At 41.7% G+C, this 14,377-nt stretch overlaps 1 protein-coding gene across 2 annotated transcripts in view; it reads right to left on the reverse strand.

The window, feature by feature from the left end:
• Nucleotides 1-1,516: 1,516 nt before the first annotated feature.
• LOC310700047 (inter-alpha-trypsin inhibitor heavy chain H3-like) overlaps nucleotides 1,517-14,377 on the reverse strand; it is a 32,256-nt gene continuing 19,395 nt past the window's right edge. For both annotated transcript variants that reach the window (XM_083488864.1, XM_083488863.1), the window contains 7 exons: nucleotides 13,186-13,340; nucleotides 6,618-6,677; nucleotides 5,365-5,478; nucleotides 4,354-4,561; nucleotides 3,666-3,838; nucleotides 2,218-2,329; nucleotides 1,517-2,121 (listed from right to left, as the gene is read on the reverse strand). In XM_083488864.1, the coding sequence (XP_083344990.1) occupies nucleotides 1,992-2,121; nucleotides 2,218-2,329; nucleotides 3,666-3,838; nucleotides 4,354-4,561; nucleotides 5,365-5,478; nucleotides 6,618-6,677; nucleotides 13,186-13,340 (952 nt within the window). In that variant the 3' untranslated portion in view covers nucleotides 1,517-1,991. The remainder of the gene's footprint in view (nucleotides 2,122-2,217; nucleotides 2,330-3,665; nucleotides 3,839-4,353; nucleotides 4,562-5,364; nucleotides 5,479-6,617; nucleotides 6,678-13,185; nucleotides 13,341-14,377) is intronic.

A 14,377-nucleotide genomic window follows, 5' to 3' on the forward strand; every position in this document is an offset into this window, starting at 1 on the left:
AAAATCAATATGGATATATAATGTGGACGTGTCACAGACCACCACAATGAAATTTGAATATTAGTGTGGACCAGTTTGGGAACCACTGCCTTAACCTGAACCTTGGTAAGGGGGATGGGATTAATTTGGAGCATGATTTTTTTTTTTTAAAGTTCAGGGCACATGTCTCCTTTGCTTTGAAAGGGTTGCTCCCTTGTTCTTTGACATCCTGTGTGCCTTTAGATTCTTGTGTGCATTGGATTACACTCCAATCCTGCATAATGTTTACTTCAAAGTAAATTTTGCTGCATTCAGTAGGACGTGCGTCCAAATACTTAGTAAATTTATTTGGGATTAACCCACAATTACATCAAAATTCTATGTCTTTACTAGGTGGGACTTGTAAGCAATAGTGTAAATTGGATTTACGACAAAATCCAGATGAGTTCACTGTTAGTACAGTATATCACAAGTACAAACCCAAGTGCTCTTGTTTGGAATGCTAGCTAGCCAGTGGTGCCATTTTCTAGAATACTCCACTGTACAGGCACGTTCGGTTTTAACTTACTGCTCCATGAGGAGGGGAATGTGATGCAGACATTGAGTCACTACTTTAATATGGATTTCTTTTAAATGATTTTTTTAAAGTATACCCAGGAACTTTGCTCCCCATGTGTTCTTGGGGAATCACCTAGTTTACCTCAGCATAAACCTTAGGTTCATAAATACTTTGAAAAAGGAATCATAATTCTCTGAGAGGAGTACAGAGGTCCAAACCAGTCAGAGCTAGAACTGTACTAGACTATTAAATAATTTCTTTAGTTTAATTTTGTGTACAGTGACACTTATCCCTGGCTGTATTCTCAGGTACTTCCTTAACTCATCAATGCCTCCAATAGTTTCCCTATAATGTGAATATCCAAATGGGGTATATTATACAAAAAACAGTATGTCTCATGTTCGTTAAGTATGCCTGAAAATGAGAGCTTCTTAACATGCTTTTGCACATACCTGTGAGAGTACTATATGATGAAGTATATGATGTAGTATGTAGTATATGTATGTAGTATATGATGCCAAAGGCACCATTGGGCCTGCATTGGGCATGCAAAAAACCAGCACTGAGGGTTGGTTAGGCCACTACAAGCTGAAAATCCAGTATCTTTTGTCCTGGTATCTGCTGAAAGGGATAAATGTGGAATCTGCTTCAGCTATTTGGTACATACATATTTTTACATGACGTACCAATCGCCTGACCAATAAACAACATGTTCAGCAGATAGAACATGCAGGAGTGCAACCTTCCATTTGTACCAAAGAAAACAAAAGTTTATGGGTTGTATCCAACACTGCCATTCCACTTGTGCAACAGATTTCCGTTTGTACAACAGATCTTTCCCCCTTCTCTCCAGCACCCCGTGCCCCTTCAGAGTCTGTTCCAGAGGGTTGGGGAACCCCCTGGAGCAATTTTTGGCAGAGGGGATTGCAAGCATGCTGTTATACTAGCTAGAGGCTAGAGAAAACACACATTCATTCATTCATTCATTCATAGCTTTAATGGTTTGCCACTTTTCCACAAAAAGAATCATGACCTTGAAACTGAAATTTTAATCACAGTTGGAATGATTATACAAAATGAAGTGCTTTGATACCTTTGCTTTGAACTTCTTCCTATCAACACTACATTTAAATGATGAAAATCATGGATGCATTTAATATGAAGAGAAGAAATCAGAATGAGTGCTCATAAAAGAAATGATTGTACTACCCACCAAAGCAGTCTCTACTAATAAGAGAAAACAGCAGCTCCTAGCTTTGTAGAGTACACATCCTACTTCTGATAATATTTTGTAGAAATTTAGGGTGCCTGTGTTGTATGCAAGCAGGAATCACAAAAAACCTTGATCTGTGGTGACATTTTTGGGGTGTGGTTGGGGGTGGTAATTAGTGGTATAATATTGAAATATTCTGTCACTTCAAAGTGCTGCAGCCAAAGATGAATATATCTTGTTCTAAAACAAGCTAGGAACAATGTAGTCTGTGTATATGCCATCAAGTAGACCTTCTCCGTTGTTGTGAATAAACCAACAAGGGACATTTGTACCATGCTTTACATCTTCTGTGTAATCTTTCTGCCATCCCCTAAAAATAAAAGAAAAAATACATAGTATTAAAATTAAAAGCCAGAGCTTCATGCAGGCAAAATACTATTTCTCAGATACCCGAATTGCTGTTTACCTGGTTACTGTCAGCTGGTTATTTTTCACAATCATTGTAGCATCTGGTTTCTGAGGATCAGACCCAGGGTGGACTTCAAGTATATTAAAGTCAATTGGGTGGAAAAACTGCCCTAAAGGGTAAAAAAAAAGCAATAGCAATTATCACTATGGGTTTGAGTTGCTTCCACACTAAGATCTTTCAGTGGTGCTGAAGCAATTGTTCTTTCACAATCATCTAGAACTGGAATTAAAATAGTAGTTCCTCATGGCACTTAATGTAATACTAGATTCTGCACCAAAATGTATTTAAATATGTGTTTTTAAATGCATTTTCTCTCAAAATATGCATTGTATATCTAGTGCATAGACAGATCTATCTATAGCGCAGTCCTATAAATCTATTCAGAAGTCCCACTGAGTACAGTGCAGCTTGATTCATCCAAAGTATGTGTGAATAGCATTGCTGCCTAAATACATTTTCTCTTAAAACATTTAAACACATTTTGTTAAAATAAAAATGCAAAATTGAGAACCATGTCAGGGACATTCAGAAAGCAGGAAAGCTGATTCATAACTAAATTCCAGTCTCCATTAGAGCTGGAGCTACAGATCAGGTCCGTTTATATCAGAATCTACAAATAACAAATTTCTCAAACATCCCTAGTTAGGAACATGGTCTCTTTCTTAGTTTTATTTAGTTTGTAGACTGGTCAAATACAATTGCTCTTGTGGGAGCTGTAACATTATGGACTGATAAGAGATATAGGTATCCACTGGGATGTTTTTCATGGAATGAGGCCAAATATATGGATGTCCAGTGGTGCTGTTAGGGCAGGACCGGGAAGCAGAAGGCCAGGGTCCCGCTCTTTAGAATGAGTAGGAGGCCCCTAGCCATGGCGGAACTGAATTACTAGTAAGAATACACATTACATTTTAAAGAGTCACTTCCAGACCATTATGTCCAGGGTCTAAAACTGTGTAACTATCACTGTGAATGGCATAATGATAGGAAAACCTGGTCATTATGCACATTTAAGCTCTTGTTTCCTAGCTTGCAAAATGATGGCAAGGCAAAAATTTCCAATCCTTATAAGACACTTGAGAGGGGGGAAATTAAGGAAAAACACTGCACTGTTTACATTTTTAACGTTCAGAAGCTGCATTGCACGCACGTAAGAGGTCCCAAACTTAAAAACAAACAAATGTACAGCCTAATCTTATTAGGCTTACTGAAAAGTATCTTTATTTTGCTCAGCAGAACTTACTAAGAAGGAAATATCTTATTTCCCCCATCCTTTTCCCGCTCCCATCTATCAAACTTGTTACTTTCCTCCTTTGTTTAAATATTTGCACATTGTGGTTTACTCCTTGTCCCAAAGGTTTTCAATTCAAATAAGGTTTCCATACTTCTGGAAAACGAATATTGCTTTTCATGTTCAGTATATCAATCATTTCACAAATTCATACCTAATAAACCATGGGTACGCCCAGACAACCTGTGACTATCCAACGTGTAAAATCCTAGAAAATTCGGATGTACTGCATGTTTGCTCCATGACTGATGCAAAACCACTATAAATGTTGCTCCTTCTCCCATTGAAAATTCCAGGCTCTTTTTCCGAATAATTTTCAAAGTCAAACTAGTTTGGATAAAGAAATACAGCATGAACAGGTGCATTCAATGGTTAACACCACAAATCGCTACAGCAACTCGAATAAAAGACTTTGGGGAAGTGTATTTAAGAATAGGAAGCTGCCTTGTGTTGAGTCAGGCCTGTGGTCCATATAGCTCAGTATTGTCTACACCAGCCTTTCTTAACATTGGGTCCCCAGATGTTGTTGGACTACAACTCCCATCATCCTTCACCACTGGTCTTGCTAGCAAGGAATGGTGGGAGTTGTAGTCCAACAACATCTTGGGACCTGAGGTTGAAAAAGGCTGGTCAACACTGACTGGCAGCATTTCTCCAGGATTTTAGGCAAGGATATTCTCTGCCCTACCCATACATACTGGGGCTTGAACCTGAGTCTGCATGCCAAGCAGATGCTTTGCCACTGAGCTACAGTCCTTCCTTATCTTTTACATCTTCTGTTATCTGTGTTTCTTTGCTTAAAAAATATATATATTAAAACATGCTTGGTGTGTGAATTTTACCTAGGATGTAGTAAGGTGACTTCATCAAGCCATGTGAACATCATTTGCTTTGTGCCATTGTGAAGAGTGATACTCTCAGGAGTTATTTCAAGCTTTACATTCAACTGTGTATTTCGAATCCCAAGTCTTCCAATATAGGTATTGTGTATTGACCCTACATCATTACTGCTCTTCTTTTCACCAATAAGTTGCCCATTGACAGTAATACCTAAAAAGAGAAGGAGGGGCATAAGTTAATAAAAATTCTTCAGAAAAATAAGCCTTGGTAGCTAAAAGAGCAGTTTTCTATGGACAACTAAATATACAATATAAAAAATTGCCAGAGGACTACCTCTCTAAGGAACTCCACCAGAAGGGGACAGGATAAAATGCCTTAGCTGAACCCCAGATTGCTGTTGGAGAAAACTCTCAGTTTGAAACTATCGAAGATCCTTTTATTCTAGCCTGGCCTTACTGACTTCCCACCCAAGCCACCTTTAGGTATCTGTCAGATCCTGCAGGTTCCCTCTTGTAGTGAAAACAGAGATAACAGGCTCCAAGTGCATCTAGCTATTGGAAAGTAGAAGAAGAAGAGTCTGGATTTGATATCCCGCTTTATCACTACCCTAAGGAGTCTCTTTTCCCTTCCTCTCCCACAACAAACACTCTGTGAGGTGACTGAGGCCAAGAGACTTCAAGAAGTGTGACTAGCCCAAGGTCACCCAGCAGCTGCATGTGGAGGAGCGGGGAAGCGAACTCAGTTCTCCAGATTACGAGTCCACCACTCTTAACCACTACACAACACTGGCTGAAAACAATGCTGGTGCATGTGTGTGTGTATGTGAGGGTGGGTGGGTAGCTGTAAGTACCAGCTGGATGGGACTGCACAGCAACCAAGAGGTGAGGAGGAGCAGCCCATGTCCTTATGCAAGGGTGTTACTGAGGACTTTCATAGCTACATGGGGCTCAAGGCTGCAGGCTGTGCACTCAGAGAGTGGCAAGTGGTGCTCAGCATGTGTGATAAAAGCTTACCTGTAGTTGGGTCTCTGATTAGGTTTAACACAACGCCTGGCTCTTCATTAATGTTAAAGCAAAGAGCATCTTCTTTTTGGGGCACATCAATAATGAAGTGTGGATCTGCATCGACTGCAAATGGATATTTACAATTAGATCACTGATCATTTTCTGAAAGCACGAGTTCATTTCACATTTAAAGAATACAGAAGGAGTCCAGAAATGCGGAAAGAAATTATCTCTGCCTGTAATGCCCTTACTGTGCTCCAGAAAAAGTTCACAATCCATTACAAAGTTTGGACGGAACTACATGTTACTGCAGCAAATGTGGGTCCTCAACATGAACATTGGTGGGGCTGGGGTAGAATCTTTGTAGGGCAGAAATGAACTGATATTCAGGTGCCTAACCTGAATAAATTCTCCTCCTAGGCTGTTTTCCTCTCAGCTAGTCTTACTTCCAACCTCAGAACCTTGCAGAAGGGAAATAGTAGGAGTATGGAGTGGATTGTTGAGATTTGCAGGGATAAAGTAGTTCTGAAAGGGTTAGGTGCCACCCTCTCCCGCCTGCCAATTCTCCCTGACAAATGCTCCTCCCCAATTAGAGTTAGGAGGCAAACAGAGAGTTAGGAACCACTTGCTTGTTTCATAGTACAGTATGTAATTCTGCCTTAAGCATGCTAGAACCACCTATGCTCACAAAAAATAGCTTTACTAATTGGGATCAAACACATTCACACACACCCCAACATAGTCATAGCTTAAGAAAGAGAGTTGCATTTGACAATGATTTTAATGTGATGTAATAATGATGTTATTGATTTAATTATTACATGAATTATGAACTATTGTGTATGACACCTGAGTGTACAGGGTATGCAGGGATGATATCGGATGCCTATAACGACCCAAGCGGTAATGCCTATGGGGGTCTAACAGGGCTGATTATTTATTTATTTATTAAATTTCTATCCTGCCCTTTATCCAAACTATGGCTTTAAGGCAATGCTGTCCAATTTGAATGCCATGGCATACCAAGGTTAGAGAAAACCAGAAAGCAAAGAAGGAAACTTGAAGACGAGAGGAGAAGAGGGAGAGCAGGAGCCTTCCAGCACATTGCTAACTCTTCAAACCCTGGCTCATCATGAAATCTGAACTGGGAACTACCAATATTTCTCTGTGTTATGATGGAAATTGGTCACAATATGGAATGCTGTCGCGGAGACTGTAGAACTCACTATCCATTATCTGTAACAATTCAAAACCAAACTCACCGCTGGTATATCTGTGATAGTGTTGTGGTGCACTATATGCTGGAATAACAGGACGTGATGCTATGTAGAAATAAGAAAATGTTACACTAGAGGCAAAACAGAATGCATATATATAGAGAGAGAGAGTCAGAGAGAGAGAGAGAGATGAATTTTCATACCAATTTTAAATAAACGTAACTTGATTATATACTGTTCCTGATCAGAACAGATAAAAGTTAAGGTTCAACGAATCTTATGCTACTTCACAGTTTCATTGAAAAAATGTTGCTGTTATTACGGAATAAACAAAAGAGGTGAAATAACCATGAAACAGGCAATAAAATAAACACAGATTATTATGGATTGTATTTTAGCACAATGGTAAATATTCCATTTCATGCAATGAGGGGTCACCCCCCTCTCAGCACCCATGTGTTGTGGAAGTTTCTCCAATCCTCCAGAGCAAATCTGGGTGGTACTCTACTAAGCTTTACTCAGAGTAGACCTATTGAAATCAGTGGGCCTAGCTTAATAGTGTTCATTAATTTCAGCAGGTTTACTCTCAGTAAAACTTAGTGGCATACCACCCAGGAGAGCTGGTGCCAGCAAATGTTGTTGACAAGACTGAATTAGAAGGCCTGATGTTGTATAAAGCCAAGTCTATGTTCCTATGTACCACAGATGTCAGTCTTTGTAATGTGCAGTTGGTTAGATACAGGTCTTACTAGATTTCTGAATGGTAGCTGGAGTTCTTGGGGTCTATGGGGTCTATTAGGGGAAGGGTAGTACCTCTGGTGGGAGAGATGTCCTACTCCTTCTGGGGTAGCTTGCCAACCTTTGGTCCCCACCCTGAACACTGCTCTCTTGCTGGGCTCATGTTCTGGGGCTCTGAAACATTGCACCCTATTTTCCCTATGGTACATTCTCTAATTGTCTTCTAAATGGTTATCAGAACATTGGGATGTTTACGTGACTTCCTATACTGAAATGACATTTTGGATCAATGTGCAGATCAAAAGATAGCTACCCTTGTTTTGCAGTTCTTTAAATGTTGTGACACAGTTTTTGCAGTTTAAACGTGTCAACTGTGCAATAGAATATGTATCCTGAATGAAAATAAATGTTTAAATGTGTGTTGTGAGGGAAAACATGCATTTAGATACATATTTTGAGCAAAATAAGTATTTTATATGTGTTTTTAGAGAAATGCACATTTAAAAATGTATTTCAACAAGCATTTAAATATGTATTTAAGAAGAATTCTTTCAAAAATTCTCATGGAAATGAAACATAAATATGGGGGAAATTGTGTCAGAGTGGCATGGACCATAATAGATATGTACTGCTGTCCAGTTAAAGTTATACCTATGAAAAAATGTTATTAGATTCATTCTGTTCTTAGGGTGGACAGATACAAAGGAGTGCATAGCTCCTGTACCTTTAACAGTTTTGTAGCAGAGTGATTTAAGCAAGTATACCTTATATTCGTCTGTTCAGCGCCTATATAGTAGCCCAGTTATCATTTGGCTATTGTATTTGCACATCATCATCATCATTATTATTATTATTATTATTTCTGAGTTCTAGATCTGACATCACAAACATAACTAACATTTAAAATTGCAGTACCAACATTAACCATATGTGTGCTCAGTTTAGACTACTAATTCCAAAAACTTTCCTTAAAATCCTTACAGAGAAATCGGGGCACTTTTCTTTCCATCACCAAAGCAACGTACAGCATGATACACAAATGACTTGGTACACTGTGTGAAATCTGTCCCTGCCAGGGACAAAGGTCCCCACATGATAGCTATTTAGTATACACTTGCTCAATAATTAAAGTAAAATAATAATTAACAGTAAAACGATCAATGCAATAAAACTTACCATCAGCTGTTTTCAACATGAAAAGAGAAAAAAAAGAACAAAAGGGAGAGTTAAACATTTAGAAACATTCATTCTGACATAGATTACTTCAGCCTAGGACATTTTGCCACTTGAGGCAAAACGGAAAATACCACATACACCCTCCTCACCTGCCTCTTCCTCCTTCTTTTGCTCAGTGCCCCCTAGCACCGCTGCCGCCACCACCTCTTCTGCAGCCGCTGTCCAAGGTGATTGGAGGCAGCCTGAGGAAGCCCTGGCACAGCAAGGGAGTAAAAGGAGGCCATAGAGGAGCAGGAGCTGAGCAGGCAGCGGAGAAGAAGGTGGCGGCAGAGGCCAGATCTGCCACCTGGGGCAACTGCCTCACTCCACCTCATGGGTGGGCTCGCCCTGAAGTACTTTGAAAGCTAACGAACAGTAGAACATTCTCAACAGAATCTGGATACATCCAAAATATCAGATATATAAAGGATTGTGGAATAACCACTTGCAGTCCCAGGCGTTGTGCTCCCTAGCCCCCAATCCCAAGAAATCAAAGACTGATATTGGATCAAAACAGGCCACAATATATTGAATACAGATGAAAGAGGATTGGCTTGGGCATGGGGCAATTAAATACTTCCAGCCCGCCTGCCGGAAGTCACACTATGGTCAATCCAAGAAGGGATTCCTAACAGGGTCATAGCTAAGGGGTGGTGAGGAAGGCCCGTGCCAGGGGCACAGTCGGGGGGGGGGCAAAACCAGCTAAAAATGTTTCCATAAAGGTGTTCATAAATAAAAATATTGATTATTGCCTCATAAGAAAAGGTTTTAAATAAAGGGTCTTTGCATGATATGTGGGGGAATTGAATGGGTGGAGGGGGTGGGTTGGAAGAGAGCTCTGTCCCCCGTCCCAGCCCACATTCGAGCTTGCACCCCCATTCGCCAATCCTGGGTGCAGGCTAGGATCCGTCTCCCAAGAGGTGGTGTGGGCTTAGACCCACGCCACCCATCAGAACAGGAGGCCGATCCTGGGGCCTGGAAAGAGTCTCTGCCATCCACCAACGCCGCCACACCACAATGGTGAGCAGACTTCTACTGCTACAGACTGAATCAAGCATGGTAATGACACCTGAGGTGTATATATGTATCAGCCGCCATATTCTTTTGACACTGTGTTGTTTTCACTGATTTTAATATTGCATTTTGCCATGTAACTCACCCTGGAGCTTTATGCTGAAGGGTGGGTAAGAAATCTAATAAATCAAGAGGAGAGCGCAAAATATGGTCTGAAGCTCAACATAAAAAAAATTATAAGATCATGGCCACTGGTCCCATCACCTCCTAGCAAATAAAAGGGGAAGAAATGGAGGCAGTGAGAGATTTTACTTTCTTGGGCTTCATGATCACTGCAGAAGAAGAAGAAGAAGAGTTTGGATTTATATCCCGCCTTTCACTCCCTTTAAGGAGTCTCAAAGCGGCTGACATTCTCCTTTCCCTTCCTCCCCCACAACAAACACTCTGTGAGGTGAGTGGGGCTGAGAGACTTCAGAGAAGTGTGACTGGCCCAAGGTCACGCAGCAGCTGCATGTGGAGGAGCGGAGACGCGAACCCGGTTCCCCAGATTAGACTACCACTCTTAACCACTACACAACACTGGCTCTCAGATCGCAGATGGTGACAGCAGTCACGGAATTAAAAGACGCCTGTTTGGGAGAAAAGCGATGACAAACCTAGACAGCATCTTAAAAAGCAGAGACATCACCTTGCCAACAAAGGTCCGTATAGTTAAAGCTATGGTTTTCCCAGTAGTGATGTATGGAAGTGAGAGCTGGACCATAAAGAAGGCTGATCACTAAAGAATTGATGCTTTTGAATTATGGTGCTGGAGGAGACTCTTGGTCCGAGAGACTGCAAGAAGATCAAACCTCTCCATTCTTAAGAAAATCAGCCCTGAGTGCTCCCTGGAAGGACAGATTGTGAAGCTGAGGCTCCAATACAGTGGTGCCCCGCAAGACGAATGCCTCGCAAGATGAAAAACTCGCTAGACGAAAGGGTTTTGCGTTTTTTGAGCTGCTTCGCAAGACAAATTTCCCTATGGGCTTGCTTCGCAAGACGAAAACGTCTTGCAAGTTTGTTTCCTTTTTCTTAAAACCGTTAATACCCAGGGTGCATTGCTTGAAGAGGTGCAGTTGTGACTTGACTTCGAGGAGCAACTCATAGCACGCAGTGTGGTAGGCTTTTTTGAGGTTTTTGAAGACTTTGGTGATTTTTGAAGCTTTTCCAAAACTTCTTTTGCAGCCATTTGGTAAGTTAAACTTTTAAAACTTTTTGGGGGGTTTTTGGATTTTGGGTTGGGGTGTTTGGAATTCAAGGACTTGGTGTTGGGGAGGGGTTTGCAAGAATCTGGAAGCGTGTGTGTTTTTTTCCTGCATTTTTATGATTTTCTGTGACCATTGGGCCACTCTGCTGTTTTTTTTAAAAAAAATTCTGGGTTTGAATTTCTGTGTGGTGGGTGGCTGGGTGCTTTTGAATTTTTTGGATGTGAAGCACTGATTTTTTTTTGGGGGGGGGGTTGCGAAGGTAGGAGCTGTGCTGCCATGGGACCCAAGAAGACTGCTGCTTCAGAGGCCGGCGAGGGGAAGAAGGAGAAGGTTACGCTGGAAATGAAGAAGGAGATCATCCGGAAGCACGACGGTGGAATGCGTGTGACAGACCTCGCCAGGGAGTACGGGAGGAATCCATCGACCATCGGGACCATCCTGAAGATGAGGGAGAAGATCCTTGCGACTGATGCAGCCAACGGAGTCACCAGGATCGTGAAGAACCGCCCAGCTGTTCTGGAGGAGGTGGAGAAGTTGCTGCTCATCTGGTTAGAAGAGAAGCAGCGTGCAGGGGACACAGTGACTGAGGCCGTCATTTGTGAGAAGGCCAAGGCCTTGCACGCAGACCTCGTCCGGGAACAGCCAGGAACCTCAGGCGAGCCAGAAGTCTTCAAGGCAAGCAGAGGCTGGTTTGACCGGTTCAAGACAAGATCTGGAATCCACAGCGTGGTCAGGCATGGAGAGGCTGCCAGTTCTGATGTTCCTGTGGCTGAAGACTTTGCAGCGGAGTTCCTGGAGGTTGTGACGACAGAGGGCTACGTTCCACAGCAGGTCTCCAAAGAACTGAGGGACATTTGTCAGAAGTGGAAAGATGTGCAGGCTTTTGCACAGCGGCACCACCCTGACAAGGACCTGACACGTGACCTTGCGAACACTTTTGATATGAGGGCCATGTCATCTTTCAGGGAGGTGCTGAAAAGGCGGATGAAGCAGCAGACCATGGACAGGTTCTTCAGCAAGAAGCAAAGAGTGGAAGAGGAACCTTCTTCGAGTTGTCCCCCAGAGTCTTGGAAAATGTACTGTACACTTTGTTGATTTTTAAATGTTTTTCTGTCATGTTTAGAAACTTAATTTATTGTTCCTTCAGTTTTTGAAATGCTCTTTACAGTATGTGTGACTTTAAAGAGCACTTAATAAACTCTTGTTGTACCAAATTTGGCTTTGTTTGGACTTTTTTTGACCATAGGAACGCATTAATTGAATTTCAATGCATTCCTATGGGATTTCGTGCTTCGCAAGACGAAAAATTCGCTAGACGAAAAAACTCGCGGAACGAATTAATTTCGTCTTGCGAGGCACCACTGTACTTTGGTCACCTCATGAGAAGAGAAGACTCCCTGGAAAAGACCCTGATGTTGGGAAAGATGGAGGGCACAAGGAGAAGGGGACGACAGAGGACAAGATGGTGGCTTCTTGAAGCTACCAACTTGAGTTTGACCAAACTGTGGGAGGCAGTGGAAGACAGGAGTGCCTGGCATGCTCTGGTCCATGGGGTCATGAAGAGTCGGACACGACTAAACAACAATAACAATAAATCATTATCCTAATCTAATGGCCTTTGCTCTGAGGTAGATTTATTTCTTATTCAATGCTCTCTCCTTATTCCACTTAAGGCTTATACCCAATTGTGTTCTTCTGCAGATGGAGGCTACTTTGATCCAGCAGAAGATTCTGTAAGTAGAAAGTGGAGGTGCAATTTTTGCTGACATCTCTTCTGCACACACACAGAACCTGTGGTAGGGAATAGGGAGTGTAAAAGCACCTCCTTCCCCTCTGCACTTATGGAAATCTCTGTTCTGGATCAAAGAGCCTTCTGCCAGCAGGAGTGAACCAGATGGATGCAACCCAATATTTTATAGTTATTCACCTAGGATGGATATGTTCTATACAAAGAGCTGTTCTGAATATGAGGAGTCATGTCACCCAATCACCAGCTACTTAATGCAACCAGATGTAATCTCAGATTGTTGCCACAGGTTCTTTGTCACTCCTACTACTCTGCTTTCAAACAAGGTGTGAAGACAGACCTTCCACATCAGAACCTAGTCAAATACCAACACCAGTCTTAACTTTCCTTTTCTGGGTATCAGCAGAAATACTGCTGATATTCTTTCCACTGCCAGTTATTGGCCAGGAAACTTTAATTTGTGTCTGTGTGGACTTACAAATCTCTTTCCTTTGGAAAAACAAGTCAATTTGCTATTTTTGTAGTGAATAAAATCTACACTGCAGTGCCATGTACTTTTCAAACTTTATCTTTACCTTCAACAATGAAATTGGGAGTCAGGATCACAACCCCCCGGGTAAAATAAAATAAATATGGTATAATATATCTCTACCTTCCAGAGGCTTGTCAGCAATTGCAGTCTCATTCACGGTGTCTTCTGGCTTTGTAACTACCATCGATGTTAAAGGAGTCACAAACTTGTATTTCAGAGACATGTCCAAGATTTCAGCAGTCAGATTAGTCTTTTCGTCTCCCGTTACTACATTGCTGGGTGAAAGGACAGCATCAAATAAATTGGTTGCCCCCATATGTTGTATTACATCAGAAGTGGCTAGCCTGGGGCCCTCCAGATGTCACTGGGACTCCAACTCCCATCAGCCCCATCTAGCACAGCCAGGGATTTTGGGAGCTGTGGTCCAAAACATTAGGAGGGCCACACTTGAGCCACCTCAGTGTTGCAGTCAATGACACAGATGGTTAAAAAAGAATTAGAGTACTCCATGTAGGATAGGTCTGTCTATGGCTATTGACCATCATAATAGCTAAAAACAGAACCTCTGTGTTTTGAATGCAACATAACTGCATAGAACTATTTGTTCCTTGACGGGAAATAAGATATAATTCTAGAAATGATAAAGGGTGTCTGCATTCACACTGCTTCTGCAATAAATCTCTGCTAGAGACAGAGGGCCTTTCTTATGCGCAGCAGCTGAAAGTGCAAATCCTGCACCCAAGTCTGGCAACAATTTTGAAAAAATTGGTGGGCCAAAAAAGGGGAATATATTTGACAGCATCAGCTGAGGTTGGAGAACAGAGAAGGCAGAGTTCTTTGTTTGTTTGTTTGTTTGTTTGGGAACTGCCATGTAAGATGATTACATGGCATTAATTAGGGCAAACCGTTCTGAAACATGCACAGTAGTACGGTGGAAAGAGAACACAATTCCAATGGCTTCAAGAGAACATTGGATATATAGGGTAGATTACAATCTTTAATCAGATGCCTCTTTGGTAGCTTGTTGGTCAAGACACTATTTCCTCCCACCTCGGAAAAGGAAGACTTTTAATCAAGTGAGGAGACCTCTCTGTGTCACAAGCATTTAAGTTTTTGGCTACAGGAAATGGCTGAAACTGAAGAGCTAGATTTAGGGTTTAAGGTTCATTGTACTTGAAATGCCTTCACAAAGCAGAAGACCAGTGCTATTTTTAGAGAAAAAACAGGTGTCGGAACTCACCCTTGTTCGCTTATAATGGCAATGGTGCCCACCTGAGAGGTGCCAGAACTGAGTTCCGGCTGAAAAAAAGCC

This window comes from Podarcis liolepis (genome assembly GCF_965112155.1).
Source record: "Podarcis liolepis genome assembly, chromosome: 2".
NCBI lineage: Eukaryota > Metazoa > Chordata > Lepidosauria > Squamata > Lacertidae > Podarcis > Podarcis liolepis.